This window comes from Hyperolius riggenbachi, chromosome 8 (assembly GCF_040937935.1).
Source record: "Hyperolius riggenbachi isolate aHypRig1 chromosome 8, aHypRig1.pri, whole genome shotgun sequence".
Lineage (NCBI taxonomy): Eukaryota > Metazoa > Chordata > Amphibia > Anura > Hyperoliidae > Hyperolius > Hyperolius riggenbachi.
Window position 1 is genome coordinate 242,381,000 of NC_090653.1, and position 20,152 is coordinate 242,401,151.

The following is a 20,152-nucleotide window of genomic DNA, read 5'->3' on the forward strand; positions in this document are numbered from 1 at the left end:
TTAAGCCTCTGGCAGTGTCCTCCCCTCCCACCCAGCGTATCCAACTTGATCATGCACCCTCATTGTTGGGCAACCTACTCACGAGCTGACCTGGATCTGAATTATGTGTTATCGAAGACCTTTCACCCCATCGCATGCTCTGGTACCTTGTATGTCCTAGTTTTTCTGTCACCCCTATTTATCCCTATGCAGCCAATCCAATTAACAATAATATTAATAATAAACTACATGTCCCGCACTGCACTCTGAATTAGTGTCACACATGCAACCAATATGTTTTTGTGTTATGAGCAGGGCTAGATTTTTGGAAAAGCCACAAAGGCCCTGGCCTTGGACGGGTTAAGCCGAGGTTGGCAGCTGGGCAAGGAAGAGGTATTGCTGCATGTTAACGAGGAGGCTATAAAATGTAAGGTCTTATGAATATGGGGAGCAACGTGGAAGAGGGTTGATGCTGCTCAAGGAATAGGGCTTCTGTACATGGATGTGACAGTAGAGTGGCTGGATAGAGTACTGGTTAAGGGCACTGCCTTTAACATGGGAGACCAGGGTTTGAATCCTGGCTAGGGTCAGTACTTATTCAGTAAGGAGTTAAAGGCCAGACTCCCTAACACTGCAGGGTGGCCTCTTGAGCGCATCCCAGCGGCTGCAGCTCTTGAGCGCTTTGAGTCCAACAGGAGCGCTATACAAATGTTTGGATTATTATTACATGAAGAAAGCGGCTGCACATGGAAAGAATGCCACAAGGGAGTTGTCCTAGGGGTGGAGAAAGTATAAACCCGGCCTTGGTTATGAGGCAGTGTTTGTGGCATTTTGACATAAAAAAAAAATGGAGCAAAGTATGCTAAATACACCCCTCAAGAAAAAACATAAAAATGTCCAAGAATTCAAAAAAAACCAACAGGCTGCAATCACAGCAGGAAATTGGCATTGATAAATGGGAAATCTAAACTGCATTAACTTTTCTGCACCAAAATTAATTTATTTACTGAATAGGCAAGTTCCACACTCACCACCATCTGGTAAATGGCGTCCACAATGTCCAGCATCTCGTTTCGCGTGATATAGCCGTCATTGTCCAAATCGTACAGTTTAAACGCCCCTATAAGAAGGAAAGAGTAAAGTCATCAAAAATATAGAAAATGAACCTCCCAGCAAGGCAGGTTCATAAATAGAGTGGGCTGTGTTTGTGCACGGTTTTCTGATGGTTGAATGTTTGTGCATGATTTTCTGATGGTTGAGTGTTTGTGCATTGTTTTCTGATGGTTGAGTGTTTGTGCATTGTTTTCTGAAGGATGAGTGTTTGTGCATGGTGTTCTGAGGGTTGAGTGTTTGTGCATGGTGTTCTGAGGGTTGATTGTTTGTGCACGGGTTTCTGGTAGTTCAGTGTTTATGCATGGTTTTCTTATGGTAGAGTGTTTGTGTATGATTTTCTGATGGTTGAGTGTTTGTGCATGATTTTCTTATGGTAGAGTGTTTGTGCATGGTTTTCTGATGGTTCAGTGTTTTTCCATGGTTTTCTGATGGTAGAGTGTTTTCGTGCATGGTTTTCTGATGGTTGCGTGTTTGTGCATGGTTTTCTGATGGTTGAGTGTTTGTGCATGGTTTTCTGATGGTTGAGTGTTTGTGCATGGTTTTCTGATGGTTGAGTGTTCGTGCATGGTTTTCTGATGGTTGAGTTCTTGTGCATGGTTTTCTGATGGTTGAGTGTTTGTGCATGGTTTTCTGATGGTTGAGTGTTTGTGCATGATTTTCTGATGGTTGAGTGTTTGTGTATGTTTTTCAGATGGTTGAGTGTTTGTGTATGTTTTTCAGATGGTTGAGTGTTTGTGCATGGTTTTCTGATAGTAGTTTGTGCATGATTTTCTGATAGGAATGTGTGGCTTCCAATAGAGGATGTACACTGCACATTGCAGAGGACTTACATCTCAGCTTCTCATCCAGCGTCCCCCGGGAAGTGACCGATAAAGCCTGGATAAACTCTGAGAACTCAATCCTTCCATCCTGGAGGAAAATAAAACAGCAGATCATGCATAAGTCACTTCCGATTCAACGTTTAAAGCTAGAGGAGCTGGTTATTCCTCTACAACCTCTCTAAGGATGCATGTAAAAGCCTGAGGCTCAATGGAAATCAATATAAATGAAAGGAAGCGGGCCTCAATTCAATATAAATGTAAATATGAATACAACTTTATTACACATCCACAATTTAAATTTAAAATACATAGTTTGGTTGAAAAAATACTTCCTGAAGTCAAGTTTAACCAGAAAATAAGGTACAACGCTAGCCTGCACCCTCATATATCTCCATATATCGCAGTTCATCCAGAAGAAGGTGAAAAACCTTTACAGTGGTTTGCAAAAGTATTCGGCCCCCTTGAAATGTTCCACATTTTGTCATATCACTGCCACAAACATGAATCAATTTTATTGGAATTCCATGTGAAAGACCAATACAATGTGGTGAACATGTGAAAAGTGGAACGAAAATCATACATGATTCCAAACATTTTTTTACAAATAAATAACTGCAAAGTGGGGTGTGTATAATTATTCAGCCCCCTTTGGTCTGAGTGCAGTCAGTTGCCCATAGACATTTCCTGATGAGTGTTAATGACTAAATAGAGTGCACCTGTGTGTAATCTAATGTCAGTACAAATACAGCTGCTCTGTGATGGCCTCAGAGGCTGTCTAAGAGAATCTTGGGAGCAACAACACCATGAAGTCCAAAGAACGCACCAGACAGGTCAGGGATAAAGTTATTGAGAAATTTAAAGCAGGCTTAGGTTACAAAAAGATTTTCAAAGCCTTGAACATCTCATGGAGCAGTGTTCAAGCGATCATTCAGAAATGGAAGGAGTATGGCACAGCTGTAAACCTACCAAGACAAGGCCGTCCACCTAAACTCACAGGCCGAACAAGGAGAGCGCTGATCAGAAATGCAGTCAAGAGGCCCATGGTAACTCTGGACGAGCTGCAGAGATCTACAGCTCAGGTGGGAGAATCTGTCCATAGGACAACTATTAGTCGTGCACCGCACAAAGTTGGCCTTTATGGAAGAGGGGCAAGAAGAAAGCCATTGTTAACAGAAAAGCATAAGAAGTCCCGTTTGCAGTTTGCCACAAGCCATGTGGGGGACACAGCAAACATGTGGAAGAAGGTGCTCTGGTCAGATGAGACCAAAATGCAAAACGCTATGTGTTTGGCAGAAAACTAACACTGCACATCACTCAGAACACACCATTCCCACTGTCAAATATGGTGGTGGCAGCATCATGCTCTGGGGGAGCTTCTCTTCAGCAAGGACAGGGAAGCTGGTCAGAGTTGATGGGAAGATGGATGGAGCCAAATACAGGGCAAACTTGGAAGAAAACCTCTTGGAGTCTGCAAAAGACTTGAGACTGGGATGAAGGTTCACCTTCCAGCAGGACAACAACCCTAAACATAAAGCCAGGGCAACAATGGAATGGTTTAAAACAAAACATATCCAAGTGTTAGAATGGCCCAGTCAAAGTCCAGATCTAAATCCAATCGAGACTCTGCGGCAAGATCTGAAAACTGCTGTTCACAAACGCTGTCCATCTAATCTGAATGAGCTGGAGCTGTTTTGCAAAGAAGAATGGGCAAGGATTTCAGACTTTAGATGTGCAAAGCTGGTAGAGACATACCCTAAAAGACTGGCAGCTGTAATTGCAGCAAAAGGTGTTTCTACAAAGTATTGACTCAGGGGGGCTGAATAATTACGCACACCCCACTTTGCAGTTATTTATTTGTAAAAAATGTTTGGAATCATGTATGATTGTCGTTACACTTCTCACATGTACACCACTTTGTATTGGTCTTTCACGTGGAATACCAATAAAATGAATTCATGTTTGTGGCAGTAATGTGACAAAATGTGGAAAACTTCAAGGGGGCAGAATACTTTTGCAAACCACTGTATGCTTAATACACACACATGGTTAGCTTAACCGTTGACATGCCCAACACAGAAATGATGTGCAGAGAGAGTTGCTTGTGTGCAGCAGAACTCATCAAGAAGCCTGTAATCAATGTGCATTGATCAGGTGTAATATTTATAGGCTTTGATTGGCTGTGGCCACTTCCTGATTTAGCCTACAAAAGGGACAGAAACGTCACATGACCGTGACCAGCAAATCAGAGCCTTACAATTCTACCACCTGACTGATCACTTGCTTCAGCTATACAGAACAAACTCTGCAAAGGAGTCGCTCAGAGATATAAAAAAGCCAGTTGGGAATATTAAAAGTTTGAGCAGATCAACTCATTAATCCGTATATTATCCGATTACGGCAAGCAAATCTGTCACAGTACTTGAGAAAATCCCCTTTAGGTTACACTAACCAATATGATTACTGTAAGGGGTGCACAAATTGAAATATGAAATCATGACATATACCCACGCCATGTGTTGCGGCTGTCTGTGCCAGGAGTAAATAAACCAGTTACACTTAAATTAATGTAATAAACGTCAATTAATCATAAACAGCTGAGGAGTCGTTCTGTATGCTGTCCTTGGTAGAGCGATCAAAGCCATATATAATGTAATCAATTAGGGATGAAACAAGGCTCTGGGGGAGGCCCACATCCAGCGTAGGACATTATGTATAATTGTTACATTTTATGCTTATTCTCTGTGGGGTTTAGTCATAATAAGTGAAAATAAGACAATGCGCGTGATGTAGATAGTGTTGTGGCTCCTGGGATAATGTACAGGTATGTAGGTCAGGAGAACCGTGGTGGGTGTTTTTTTCATAGAAAAGAGGAATCATACAGCAGCAAGATCTTCATACCCGAGGAAGGGCTCGGTCCGCAATGTAGTGCTTGTGCTCTCTATTTACATTACGTATAGCCAAGGCCAGATTTAGACTTTTTGTGCCCCAAGGCCAAGTATGTTGTGGCTCCCCTTTTTTGTGCACGGCACCCCTCCCATTCCATGTGCAGCCCCCTCCTCCATGTGTATCAATCATGTACAGCAGCCCCTTAGTTTCATGAAGGTCTCTTGAGATCTTCCCTTTTTTATGTGTTGCTCTTCAGTCTCCTTTTTCAGATGAAGCAATCGCTAAAGGCCTGGGCCTTTGTGGCCCTTCCAGAAATTCGGCCCTGGGTATAGCCAGATTTTTAATTGTGGGATGGGGCAAAATGTTTGTGACTCACAAACATGGCCGGTTCTAGACTTTCTGCTGCCTTAAGCAAACTTTGAAGGATGCTCCTCCCTCAAACTCCCCCCCCCCCCAAAAAAAAAAATGTATGCCTCCCCTATAAACCCCATCACCGGCAAGAGATCACCGTGGCCAGTAAGAGGGGAAAGCTGTGGCATGAGACCAATCAGGCAGGCACTTATCAGATGTAACTGCTACTGATCGAGTGCAGTGATTGGCCCAATGACGGTGCCGTGCTCTTGCCTGTACCGGTAAGCAAAAGGAGCAGCGGGCGGCTGTGATTGGCCGGTCTGGTGCCTGCACCTCCGCCTGATTGGTCGCATGCCTAAGCTTCCCCTCTGAATGGCCATGGTGGTCTCTCGCCGATGCGTGGATGAGGAGGGTAATGTGGGTGTCAGGAAGGTGGGCAGGACAGAGGAGGGAGGATCCAGGTGGCCCAAACTGTTTGTCAAAACACCGCTCCTAGATTTGTCCACCTGAATCAAGTGATTCAGGTGGCTTTATAGTAGACCCGCACCTACTCACAAAAGCAAATCCCACACACACAGGCAACTCTATTATCCCCCTTAATGGTCCTTAGTGATAATTTTGGATGACAGTTTAGGAACAATCATATGAACATGTAGACTGTTCTGTTCTGTAAAGGAAATAATAAGCAGGAGATGGCCCCAATTCGGCAAGTAAGATAGCAGTCGGCCAACATTTGTTCAATACAGTGGAGTGCTAAAGGGTGATTGTTACAGTGCTCTGTTTTATATGTGGTGCTTTTCAAACTTTCTGCCCTGCATTACACACACACAGACATACACACACATCTTGCACCTGTCAGGTTAATCTCTTCTTCCCCTACAGTAGTCCAGCAGCATTAACATGAAGCTCCACCCCTCAGTTCCTCCAACCCATAGGTGAGGAGTGTGATGCAAATACAACAAAAGGAATTGAAAACCATGTAAAAGATATGAAAAATGCTTACAAGGAAAAGATTATGTGACGAAATAAGCAGAAGATACAGTCTCTCGCTACACACACACACACACACACACACACACACACACACACACACACACACACACACACACACACACACACACACACACACACACACACACACACACACACACAACACACACACACACACTTCTAAATATTAATGAAATAATGATTGCATGTATTGCATATTTTAAAAGAGAGAATTAAAATAATGGCTTTAATACATTAAATATACATTATAAGCAGTTAGTAACTCACTTTGTTCTCGTCGAAGACATTGAAGACAAATGTGGCAAATTTAGTTGGGTCTCCGAAGGGGAAGAACTGTTTGTATATCTTCTGGAACCCTGCTGCGTCCAGTTGCCCGCTGGGACAGTCTTTGATGAAGCCTTTATACCTGTGGACACAACAAGGCCAGGTTACAGGAGGTGCAGCAATAACCACAAAGCAGAATTAATATTCCAGCAATAATCAAACAGCACAATATCCAGCACAGAACAATTGCATGTGGGTCATGGCTGGAGAAAAGAACATTTGGCTGGTGACATAGCTTGTGCTTTCATTCTCTGCTGTGTTATAATAAGGGCAATTTGGGTAAAGTAAAGGCCCCTCTTGTCAGTCACACAGCCACTCAGCCTAAGCTACATACAGACATTAGATAATTTTCACCCACTTGAACTGGTGGTGATTACATTAGGCAGCCATCCAAAGTGTGTGCAGACCTGTTTTGGGGCCGCAACTACATAAAAGATTAAAGGCGCGTGTACACACCATACCGCCGGCAATGACGGGTCCGTCACACCCTCCCACTGGGCGGACGTTCAGCCGACAGTAGCACGTGTGTATGCGCTGTCGGCAGACTGATAAGGCCGTTTCTGATGGATCGTTCAGAATCAGCCTCATCAGTCTGCCCGTCGTTGCCGGCGGTATGGCGTGTGTACACGCCTTAAGTGTCCACACTCCTCCGTTCCCCTGCCGCGACTCACTTTCACTTTTTGCACTCGCCACCCACTGAGCCTGCGGGGCCCTGGCTGCATGCCCTCTCGTACATGCTCCGGTCACCAGGTGATTTTCTCGTACTGCACCTGCACAGGACACTGCCGGCGTCGTGAGTGGGAGTGAGGATGCGCGCAGTGGCCGTCAACTTATAAGTCGGTGATAGAGAAACAGAGCTGTGGTGGGGGACTGGAGGATCCTATGGTAATGGCGTGAGCGCAGGGCAGCTGCAGGTGGCTAGCAGAAGCCTCAGGTAAGTGAAAGGGTTTTTTTTTTGTCAGTTTTCAGGTCCGCTTTAAAAAAATGCTTCAGTTGCCTCACAACTGTCTGCACTACAAGTGCATCTGAGTTGCTGCATTAAAACTCACTGTGGTAATGTACAGAACCAAAATTAGAAAAAAGTTGTCTCTGTCCAAATATTTATGGACCATAATACATATATATATATATATATATATATACATACATACACATACATACTTATACATACAGTGGTTTGCAAAAGTATTCAGCCCCCTTGACGGTTTCCACATTTTGTCATATTATGCCACAAACATGAATTCATTTTATTGGAATTCCATGTGAAAGACTAATACAAAGTGGTGTACCTGTGAGAAGTGGAGCGAAATTCATACATGGTTCCAAACATTTTTTGTTGCAAAGTGCAACTGCAAAGTGGAGTGTGCGTAATTATTCAGCCCCCTTTGGTCTGAGTGCAGTCAGTTTCCCATAGACATTGCCTGATGAGTGCTAATGACTAAATAGAGTGCACCTGTGTGTAATCTAATGTCAGTACAAATACAGCTGCTCTGTGACGGCCTCAGAGGTTGTCTAAGAGAATCTTGGGAGCAACAGCACCATGAAGTCCAAAGAACACACCAGACAAGTCAGGGATAAAGTTATTGAGAAATTTAAAGCAGGCTTAGGCTACAAAAAGATTTCCAAATCCTTGAACATCCCATGAGGCTCTGTTCAAGCGATCATTTAGAAATGGAAGGAGTATGGCACAACTGTAAACCTACCAAGACAAGGCCGTCCACCTAAACTCACAGCCCGAACATGGAGAGTGCTGATCAGAAATGCAGTCAAGAGGCCCATGGTGACTCTGGACGAGCTGCAGAGATCTACAGCTCAGGTGGGGGAATCTGTCCATAGGACAACTATTAGTCGTGCACTGCTCAAAGTTGGCCTTTATGGAAGAGTGGCAAGAAGAAAGCTATTGTTAACAGAAAAGCATAAGAAGTCCCGTTTGCAGTTCACCACAAGCCATGTGGGGGACACAGCAAACATGTGGAAGAAGGTGCTCTGGTAAGATGAGACCAAAATGGAACTTTTTGGCCAAAATGCAAAATGCTATGTGCGTCGGAAAAACTAACACTGCACATCACTCTGAACACACCATCCCCGCTGTCAAATATGGTGGTGGCAGCATCATGCTTTGGGGGTGCTTCTCTTCAGCAGGGACAGGGAAGCTGGTCAGAGTTGATGGGAAGATGGTAGGCCTGAAAGATAAATCGAATTTAAACCAAAATCATGATCACCAAGATCACAATTTCGGAATCGTCAAAGCGACAGTTTCTGTGATTACGTATTTCCACACGAGGGAAGTTTGAAGAAGCGCTTTAAAAACTTACCCCAAGTCCGGGCACGTGCGGCCCGCAGCATCGGCAATGTTGGACATATCTTCCGACACGAGTCCAATGCTGTCCATCCTCTCTTGCCGTCTGCCAGCTCTTGTGCATGGCAGACTTCCTGGTTCCTGTATGTCACATGACATACAGGAAGTATGCCGTGCACAAGAGCCTGCGGCAAAGTGGATAGATGGGCATCACTGGACTCGTGCTCGAAGGCATGTCCAGCACTGCTGCAGCTTGGGGGACAGAGGAGGCACAGAGAGAGACAGAGGGGGCACAGAGAGACACAGAGGGGGCACACAGGCAAAAGGAACACAAAGTGGGCACAAATAGAGAGGGGAACAATGCTTGATTTGAAGGAAATGGTGAATCGAATCGAAATCATGACTTCGGACAGAACTCGCTCAATTCAATTTTTTTCCTAAAATCGTTCAGACTTAGAAGATGGATGGAGCCAAATACAGGGCAATCTTGGAAGAAAACCTCTTGGAGTCTGCAAAAGACTTGAGACTGGGGCGGAGATTCACATACCAGCAGGACAACGGCCCTAAACATAAAGCCAGGGCAACAATGGAATGGTTTAAAACAAAACTTATCCATGTGTTAGAATGCCCCAGTAAAAGTCCAGATCAAAATCCAATTGAGAATCTGTGGCAAGATCAGAAAACTGCTGTTCACAAACGCTGTCCATCTAATCTGACTGAGCTGGAGCTGTTTTGCAAAGAAGAATGGGCAAGGATTTCAGTCTCTAGATTTGCAAAGCTGGTAGAGACATACCCTAAAATACTGGCAGCTGTAATTGCAGCAAAAGGTGGTTCTACAAAGTATTGACTCAGGGGGCTGAATAATTACGCACACTCCACTTTGCAGTTATTGTATTTTATTTTTTTAAATGTTTGGAATCATTAATGATTTTCGTTCTACTTCTCACGTGTACACCACTTTGTATTGGTCTTTCACGTGGAATTCCAATAAAATTGATCCATGTTTGTGGCAGTAATATGACAAATGTGGAAAACATTAAGGGGGCTGAATACTTTTGCAAACCACTGTGTATATGTATATAAATTCAATATTTTATTTGGAAATAAAGGTGCATTTTTACAGTTTTGCGTCCATCACTATTCATAAGCCCACAAATTAAAAAAAAAACCCAGTTATATACCCTCTTCACATACCAATTAAAAAAGTTCAGTCCCTAAGGCAACTATTTAAGTATTTTTTTATGGAAATATATATATAAAACAAAAACAAATCAGTAACCAATATAGCCACCTTTCTTTGCAAGGACACTCAAAAGCCTGCCATCCATGGATTCTGTCAGTGTTTTGATCTGTTCACCATCAACATTATGTGCAGCAGCAACCACAGCCTCCCAGACACTGTTCAGAGAGGTGTACTGTTTTCCCTCCTTGTAAATCTCACATTTTATGATGGACCACAGGTTCTCAATGGGGTTCAGATGAGGTGATCAAGGAGGCCATGTCATTAGTTTTTCTTCTTTTATACCCTTTCTTGCCAGCCACGCTGTGGAGTACTTGAGAGCATATGTGCAGATGCGTTTATAAGTCCATAAATATGGGTGTGTGTGTATACAGATATGTATATATACACGTGTATGTAAATGATACGTGTGAGGGTGTGCAGGCATTTACGCGGGCATGTATGGAATGCTGCAGATTCTCATTGGAAGTCCTCAGCTGTAGGATTCCCCTGGCATCCAATTAAAAGTCATGATTTCTTCCTCAGGAATACATTTCCGGCCCCTGGCATCTCCCTGGCGACAGGAAGTGGCGTCGGTCTACATGCCTGATGTGACAGCTCTAACAAACAGTTAAATTACATTTCATTCTCGTTTTCCTACCAAGCACAAACCCTTAATTGGCTGTCTATACTTCTTCACGTTCCCACTAAACAGTGCCATGAAGCACCATTGCTTTCAGCACTGCATAAGAATAGACTTTTACATTTTTACAGTTTTAAAGCGGACCTGAACTCCTTCCTCTCTGCTCTAAAAGATGAGCAACAGCATAATAACCTTTAAAGAAAAAAACATTTCATTGTTACAGCTGATACAAATCCTGCAATAAATCTGCAGCGTGTCTACTTCCTACTTTCATGGAAGCAGACATAGGGTTAACATCCTGTGAATACAAATTAGCTGCTCTGCCAAGGACTGTTGAGATTCCTGAGCTGACAACTGAGAGATCACATTACACTTGTTATTAGTCACAGATGAGGGGGAATTAGACAGGCTAAACTCTCTAAATACAAACAATGTGCATTTCTCTCTGTTTTCCTTCTGTCATGTGCAGGAGTTCAGGTCCACTTTAAAATGATTCGCTTTGAAAGCTATCGGCTGCTGATGTTTTTAATATGTCTATAATGTCTTTCTAGCCAGCTGTTTGACTATTAGCAAGGAAATAAGGTGGCTATACACTGGCAGATGGCAACCAGATTCGATAAAGATAGAGATCCTCTCTGATCGAAATCTGATCAGAGAGGTATCTATTACTGCCACATAACTCAAATAGATTTTTAATAGATTTTACCTAGAAATCTATTAAAAATCTATGGAACCACTGCTGCAATGCAGGGCCAGCTGCCAGGCTTTCCCCGGGTCTCCCCCATCTAGTTCTCCCCCAAAACTGTTGGCAGCAAAGTGCACACTCACCTGTTTGCTGGCAGGCTCCTCCCGTATCCTTTCTCCATCACTGTTGGCAACCTATACTCCATGACCTGCGGTACGTGCCTGACATGTCCCCGTATATGCCACAAGGTCACAGGGAAGGGAGGAGATTTGCGGTGAACAGGTGAGTATTCACTCTGCTGCCAACACTATGCCGGGGTACATTGATCGGCCATCTATCCACTACCGCTACTGTTGTGCACCAGACCGCCTCGTTTCGAGCAAGATCTTTCCATCTGGAGCAATCGTTTTGATTCATTTAACCTGGAAATGTATCAAAACTATCATCCATTGATGACATGTTGGGGCATCAATTTCCAGCAGATTTGATCACAGTGATCAAATCTGCTGGGGAAAATAGACAAGTGTATGGGTGCCTTTAATTTTCAAAATGTTTAATTGACAGATCCACAGACAAAACAAAAGGGTGCCTGACACACACACACACACACACACACACACACACACACACACACACACACACACACACACACACACACACACACACACTAAGGGATCCTTCAAGCTCATGCCACAATACAGAGTTACTTAAGATGCCAGGCACCCGGTTTTGAAAGTGGACCTGAACTCTAGCACAGGACAGAAGGAAAACACAGAGAAATGCACCCTGTATGTATTCTGAGAGTTTAGCCTGTCTAGTCCCCCTTATCTGTGACTAATCACCACTATAATTTGATCTCTTCTGCTGCATCAGCTCAGGACTCTCCTCTGCCATGGCAGAGCTGCTAATTTGTAAACACAAGATGTTAACCCTATGTCTGCTTCCATGAAAGCAGGAAGTAGACATACTACAGATTTATTGCAGGATTTGTATGAGCTGTAACAAAGAAATGTTTTTCTTTAAAGTTTATTATGCTGTTGCGTATCTCTTAGAGCAGAGAGGAACTTCTGGGTTCAGGTCTGCTTTAAGCTAATTTCAAAGATTACAACAAAGAAAACTGATGTTTGACAATTAACTGTGATAATTGGTATAACTTAGGAGATGCGGTTATAGAAAATGTTGTAGCTGCAATGGTATAAACGCTGTTGCCAGGCTACCAACTATTAGTAGTAGTTTAATGTTTACAACACATCTTCTTCCTTTGTCCTCTGCAGACAGATTTAGCTGGGAGGTTTGTTTACATATCATACTGTAGTACTCAACTTGCCTCTGCATTAAGCCAGGTACACACGCTAGATTTTTGTGTGCCAATTGTCGCCCGTTAAAACCTCATGCACACGTACAAGTACTTTCGCCTACGGGGACTGGGAACTCGGCCGCAATGGCAACAGTGGGGCTGAGTGCCACGAGATAAACATATACACATATTGTACTAGCCATCTGAAATCCCTTTCTGTCTTCCAGCACAGCAAGAATTTAAGTATATATATTTTTAAGTTGTTATTTATGCAAATGAGGAACAGCTTGTCAAATTCAGTCTGGTTTCCTGAAAAGTAAATAGAAGCTAAAACAGCTAAGAAAAAGACGTGAGGGATGGGTTTATCTCAATGCAGCGTGTGTACCTTGCTTTTCATCTTTTTTTTTCGGACTATAAGACGCACCTAGATTTAGAAAAAAATTACTAAATCTAGGTGCCTTCATGGTCCAGGAGTCTCCTATAGACCTTTAACCTCCCCCTAAGATGTTTCTATCTAAGTTATACTGCCCAGCTACACTAACCACTTCTGCCCCACCAACTACACTAACAACTGATACCTCACCCCCAGCTACACTATACTTCACTAACCACTAATGTATCCCCCCACCCAGCTACACTATACTTCACTAACCACTGTTGTATCCCCCCACCCAGCTACACTATACTTCACTAACCACTGATATATCCCCCCACCCAGCTACACTATACTTCACTAACCACTGATGTATCCCCCCCACCCAGCTACACTATACTACACTTCACAAAGCCCTATACTACACTTCACAAAGCAGGTTTGCTGCAATCAGTCTCGGGAACCGGCGGGGCTCGGGGGCTGCAATTCGGCACTGAGCTTGATCTGGGGGTCCCCTCCCTCCCCTGAAAATTTCGGGGGTGTACGTGGTGCGGAAGTGGAGATATTTAGGACTTTTACGTGGCTGCACAATTTAATGGGATGCAGGCTCCAACTGCGCATGCGGGGCTGCAAAACGTGCAGGGCTGCAATTTCTGACATTACACCGGATGCTGTTAGTAATGTGGCTGAAGATGTCCCGCTGTGCCTGTATTACAATGACTCGCAGCTGATGCGGGGCAGAAGAGGCGCATGCATAAGCAATCTTATTAGCACCTACAGCCATGCCACCTGGGGAGTTATCTCGGATTACGCTGCTGCTGCAGTCGCTCGGGGGACAAGCCGCAGATACACATAGGCATTGCAGATGATTGCAGCAGCTGCTGCTATGCCACCCAGGGAGATGTACAGCTGATCCCACTGCCGCCACTCGGGGAACAAGACAATGGACACCGGCATACAGATTGCAGCAGCTGCTGCTATGCTGGAACACCTCCGGATAACTCTGCTGCTGCTGACACAGTGCCCGCCCAGACAGGTAAATTGTTACATTTGGACTATAAGACGCAGTAACTTCCCCCCCCCCCCCCCCACTTTTGGGGGAGAAAAAGTGCGTCTTATAGTCCGAAAAATACGGTAAATTGTGTGAGTAAAGCTAGCTCCTGATGCCACTGATGGGTATGGTAGTGATTAGTCAGCCATGTTCAATCAGTAATGATTGCACACTATGGTTCTGTTGTACTGCCTGCAGAAGGGCACCTCTTGCTTGTCCTCCCCTCTCCACAGAACAGAACCAGCTTCCACACTGTATCTGGCTTTACAACACTCCTCTACAACATTTCCTCTACATTTTTTTGTATAAAAAAGCTACTTTTTAAAGCAGTAGGATTAGCCATATTATGCCAGGGAAAAAAAACATATACAGTGGGTTGCAAAAGTATTCGGCCCCCTGGAAGTTTTCCACATTTTGTCACATTACTGCCACAAACGTATCAATTTTATTGGAATTCCACGTGAAAGACCAATACAAAGTGGTGTACATGTGAGCAGTGGATCGAAAATCATACATCATTCCAAACATTTTTTACAAATAAATGACTGCAAAGTGGGGCGTGCGTAATTATTCAGCCCCCTGAATCAATACTTTGTAGAACCACCTTTTGCTGCAATTACAGCTGCCAGTCTTTTAGGGTATGTCTCTACCAGCTTTGCACATCTAGAGACTGAAATCCTTGCCCATTCTTCTTTGCAAAACAGCTCCAGCTCAGTCAGATTAGATGGACAGCGTTTGTGAACAGCAGTTTTCAGATCTTGCCACAGATTCTCGATTGGATTTAGATCTGGACTTTGACTGGGCCATTCTAACACATAGATATGTTTTGTTTTAAACCATTCCATTGTTGCCCTGGCTTTATGTTTAGGGTCATTGTCCTGCTGGAAGGTGAACCTCCGCCCCAGTCTCAAGTCTTTTGCAGTCTCCAAGAGGTTTTCTTCCACGTTTGCCCTGTATTTGGCTCCATCCATCTTCCCATCAACTCTGACCAGCTTTCCTGTCCCTGCTGAAGAGATGCACCCCCAGAGCATGATGCTGCCACCACCATATTTGACAGTGGGGATGGTGTGTTTAGAGTGATGTGCAGTGTTAGTTTTCTGCCACACATAGCGTTTTGCATTTTGGCCAAAAAGTTCCATTTTGGTCTCATCTGACCAGAGCACCTTCTTCCACATGGTTGCTGTGTCCCCCACATGGCTTGTGGCAAACTGCAAACGGGACTTCTTATGCTTTCTGTTAACAATGCCTTTCTTCTTGCCACTCTTTCATATAGGCCAACTTTGTACAGTGCATGACTAATAGTTGTCCTATGGACAGAGTCTCCCACCTGAGCTGTAGATCTCTGCAGCTCGTCCAGAGTCACCATGGGCCTCTTGAATGCATTTCTGATTAGCGTTCTCCTTGTTCGGCCTGTGAGTTTAGGTGGATGGTCTTGTCTTGGTAGGTTCACAGTTGTGCCATACTCCTTCCATTTCTGAATGATCGCTTGAACAGTGCTCTTTGCGATGTTCAAGGCTTTGGAAATCTTTTTGTAACCTAAGCCTGCTTTAAATTTCTCAATAACTTGATCCCTGGCCTGTCTTGGACCTGTCTTGTGTGTTCTTTGGAATTCACGGTGTTGTTGCTCCCAATATTCTCTTAGACAACCTCTGAGGCCGTCACAGAGCAGCTGTATTTGTACTGACATTAGATTACACACAGGTGCACTCTATTTAGTCGTTAGCACTCATCACGCAATGTCTATAGGCAACTGACTGCACTCAGATCAAAGGGGGCCGAATAATTATGCACACACCACTTTGCAGTTATTTATTTGTAAAAAATGATTTTCGTTCCACTTCTCATGTTTACACCACTTTGTGTTGGTCTTTCATGAGGAATTCCAATAAAATTGATTTTTGTTTGTGGCAGTAATATGACAAAATGTGGAAAACTTTAAGGGGGCTGAATACTTTTGCAACCCACTGTATAAGTAGATAAATACTTGATCTACTTATATAACACATGTATTGTACTGTCCACGTTTTGATTTCAGTTAATTTTATATAGTAAATGAAGATAATTCTGTTCCTGGTGGGAACCATGTCTTTTGCCCACAGTTTGAAGCTAAATCCTGATGTCATATCTGCCCTTAACTTTTTTCTTTTCTCCTCCAATCGCTGAGTCACCTTAGCCTTGCTTGTAAACACAAGTAAGCAGAGGATCGTGTTTCAGATAGGCAGCTAGGCAGGGAAATAAATGGAAGAGGAGGAAAATATTATAGAAAAAAAGAACCCCCAGCATGCAACTGTTTGGCACTGACTATTAAAGGCCAGTGCTCCTAAAGTATGTGACAACTCCAAACCATAACAGCAGAAAAAGTTTTGAATGCAGGATTAGCATCTTTATCAGTTAATACATTCAGACCAGTTGCTGTTGAAATTTGATTTTTATGGTGACAATCCCGCTTTAAAGGGGAACTGAAGAGAGAGGTATATGGAGGCTGTCATGTTTATTTCCTTTTAATCAATACCAGTTGCCTGGCAGCCCTGCTGGTCTATTTCTGTGCAGTAGTATCTGATTAAAACCAGAAACAAGCATGCAGCTAGTCTTGTCAGATCAGACTTATAAGTCTGAACCACTGAAACACCTGATCTGCTGCATGCTTGTTCAGGGGCTATGGCTAATAGTATTAGAGGCAGAGGATCAGCAGGGCTGCCAGGCAACTGGTATTGTCTAAAAGGAAATAAACATGACAACCTCCATATACCTCTCTCTTCAGTTCCCCTTTAAGTTCTTTTACTATGCCAGGATTATCTCGCCACCTCTGCTGAAAATCTAGCATATGTACAGTGACCCAGACCTGACATCTGTGACGCTGCCCACTCTGTACCCCACTGCCGTGCGCCACTCCATTAGTACTCCATAACATCAGAACACATAAGTATATCCTCAGCCCTACAATGTCGCCCAAGAGATCGAGTCCTGATCCCTGTCAGGAGACAGTTCTCTGACGTGTGTACGCAGCTTCAGAGTCAATAGGCCACTGGTAGATCCAATTCAATGACACTTGAAGGTATATGGAGGCTACCATTGTTATTTCCTTTTAAACAATACCAGTTACCTGGCAGTCCTGCTAATCTCTTTGGCTGTAGAACTGTCTAAATAACACACATAAAACAAGCATGCAGCTAATTTAGTCAGACTTCAGTCAGAAATAACCTGATCTGCATGCTTGTTCAGGTCTAAGGCTGCATTTCCACTTGTGCGGTGCGAATCGCAGCGGTAAAAATTTGCATGCGGATGCGAATTTCGCATGCGGTTCTATGCGAATTTTCATGCGAATTTGCATGGATGACGATGTATGCGAATTTAACCATGGCAGTGCTGGTGTGATTTTCCATTGTTTCTATGAAAATTCGCATACCCAAACCTGATGCGAATTTCCTATTAAATACATTGTATGTGATTCGCATAGTGGTATGCGAATTCTGATGGCTCTGCCATGCAAATTTTTTCTGCATAGAAAAACGCACAGGAATCCTGACAAGTGGAAACAGTCCCATTCACTTGTATTGCTATGCGAATTTGCATGCGAAAAACGCATGCAAATTCGCGACAGTGGAAATGGGCCCTAAGGCTAAAAGTGTTATAGGCAGAGGTTCAGCAGGACAGTCAGGCAATATGCGTTGTTTAAAAATAAATTAATATGGCACCCTCCGTATCCCTCGGACTTCAGATTCCCTTTTAATCTGTCATCCTATCTTCCCCTATACATAGAGCAGATAGCTGAGCAGTGTGTCTATACAGTCTTCATTCCTCAAAGGTCACCTAAAATGATCAGGAACAATAGTTTTGGATGGCAAATCTATAAGGGCTCGTTTCCACTATCGCGAATCCGCATGCGTCCAACGCATGCGGATTCGCACATATGCAAGTGAATGGGCCTGTTTCCACTGTTGCGTTGGTGATGTGCGTTTTTTTGAGCGGTGAAAAAACGCACAAAAGAGCCAACGAATTCGCCTGAGAGTGGAATGCATGCGAATCGCATGCAATGTATTTAATAGGGAAATCGCATGCGTTTTCCCCATGCGTTTTTTGCCGCGAATTCGCATAGGTACCGATGTAAATTCACACAGGCAGTGACATGGTTAAAATCGCATATACCCTCACCTATGCAAATTCGCGGCAAAAAATGCATGGGGAATCGCATCCGCATGCGATTTCATCAGCGGTGGAATCCAGGCGATTCCGCACCGCAATAGTGGAAACGAGCCCTAAGATGTACACATACAGGTCCTTGTCAAAAAAATTAGCATATTGTGATAAAGTTCATTATTTTCTGTAATGTACTGATACACATTAGACTTTCATATATTTTAGATTCATTACACACAACTGAAGTAGTTTTAAGCCTTTTATTGTTTTAATATTGACGATTTTGGCATACAGCTCATGAAAACCCCAAATTCCTATCTCAAAAAATTAGCATATTTCATCCGACCAATAAAAGAAAAGTGTTTTTAAAACAAAAAAAGTCAACCTTCAAATAATTATGTGCAGTTATACACTCAATACTTGGTCGGGAATCCTTTTGCATAAATGACTGCTTCAATGCGGCGTGGCATGGAGGCAATCAGCCTGTGGCACTGCTCAGGTGTTATGGAGGCCCAGGATGCTTCGATAGCAGCCTTAAGCTCATCCAGAGTGTTGGGTCTTGCGTCTCTAAACTTTCTCTTCACAATATCCCACAGATTCTCTATGGGGTTCAGGTCAGGAGAGTTGGCAGGCCAATTGAGCACAGTAATACCATGGTCAGTAAACCATTTACCAGTGGTTTTGGCACTGTGAGCAGGTGCCAGGTTATGCTGAAAAATGAAATATTCATCTCCATAAAGCTTTTCAGCAGATGGAAGCATGAAGTGCTCCAAAATCTCCTGATAGCTAGCTGCATTGACCCTGCCCTTGATAAAACACAGTGGACCAACACCAACAGCTGACATGGCACCCCAGTCCATCACTGACTGTGGGTACTTGACACTGGACCTCAGGCATTTTGGCATTTCCCTCTCCCCAGTCTTCCTCCAGACTCTGGCACCTTGATTTCCGAATGACATGCAAAAGTTGCTTTCATCCGAAAAAAGTACTTTGGACCACTGAGCAACAGTCCAGTGCTGCTTCTCTGCAGCCCAGGTCAGGCCCTTCTTCCCCTGTTTCTGGTTCAAAAGTGGCTTGACCTGGGGGATGCGGCACCTGTAGCCCATTTCCTGCATGCCTGTACATGGTGGCTCTGGATGTTTCTACTCCAGACTCAGTCCACTGCTTCCGCAGGTCCACCAAGGTTTGGAATCGGTTCTTCTCCACAATCTTCCCCAGGGTCCGGTCACCTCTTCTAGTTGTGCAGCGTTTTCTGCCACACTTTTTCCTTCCCACTGAGGTGCCTTGATACAGCACTCTGGGAAAAGCCTATTCGTTCAGAAACTTCTTTCTGTCTTACCCTCTTGCTTGAGGGCGTCAATGATGGCCTTCTGGACAGCAGTCAGGTCGGCAGTCTTACCCATGATTGCGGTTTTGAGTAATGAACCAGGCTGGGAGTTTTTACAAACCTTCGGAATCTTTTGCAGGTGTTTAGAATTAATGAGTTGATTCAGATGATTAGGTTAATCGCTCATTTAGAGAACCCTTTCACAATATGCTAATTTTTTGAGATAGGAATTTTGGGTTTTCATGAGCTGTATGCCAAAATCATCAATATTAACCGTTTATGCCTCCATGACGTAGTACCTACGTCCAGGAGGCCACGTGCGCGTCCGCGCGCTCCCGCGGCCGTGCACGCGCACTCCCGGCCGAGGAATTCGGTAGCCCAGGAATCAATGTATCGGGCTATGGTGCTCGATCACTGATTCCTCTCCCCCGCTGAAAAAGCGACAGCTTCTCTCGGAAGCTACGCTTTTTCTAAAGCTATGTCCCTCTAAGCGTACATTGTACGCTTAGAGTGACGTCATGTAAACAAACTCAAGATTGTCATCTTGTGGCCAAAAAGTAAAACTACAAGTAAAAGTAAAAAAAACATTACAATACACAAATATTTCCCCAAATAAAACACTATTTATATCCCACC

At 43.8% G+C, this 20,152-nt stretch overlaps 1 protein-coding gene across 1 annotated transcript in view; it reads right to left on the reverse strand.

The window, feature by feature from the left end:
• The window catches only part of NCS1 (neuronal calcium sensor 1), a 147,830-nt gene that overhangs the window by 13,937 nt on the left and 113,741 nt on the right, over window positions 1-20,152 (reverse strand). Inside the window, exons 3-5 of the mRNA XM_068248459.1 lie at window positions 6,429-6,567; window positions 1,923-2,001; window positions 1,011-1,099 (exon numbers count right to left, since the gene is read on the reverse strand). Coding sequence (XP_068104560.1) covers window positions 1,011-1,099; window positions 1,923-2,001; window positions 6,429-6,567 — 307 coding nt within the window. The remainder of the gene's footprint in view (window positions 1-1,010; window positions 1,100-1,922; window positions 2,002-6,428; window positions 6,568-20,152) is intronic.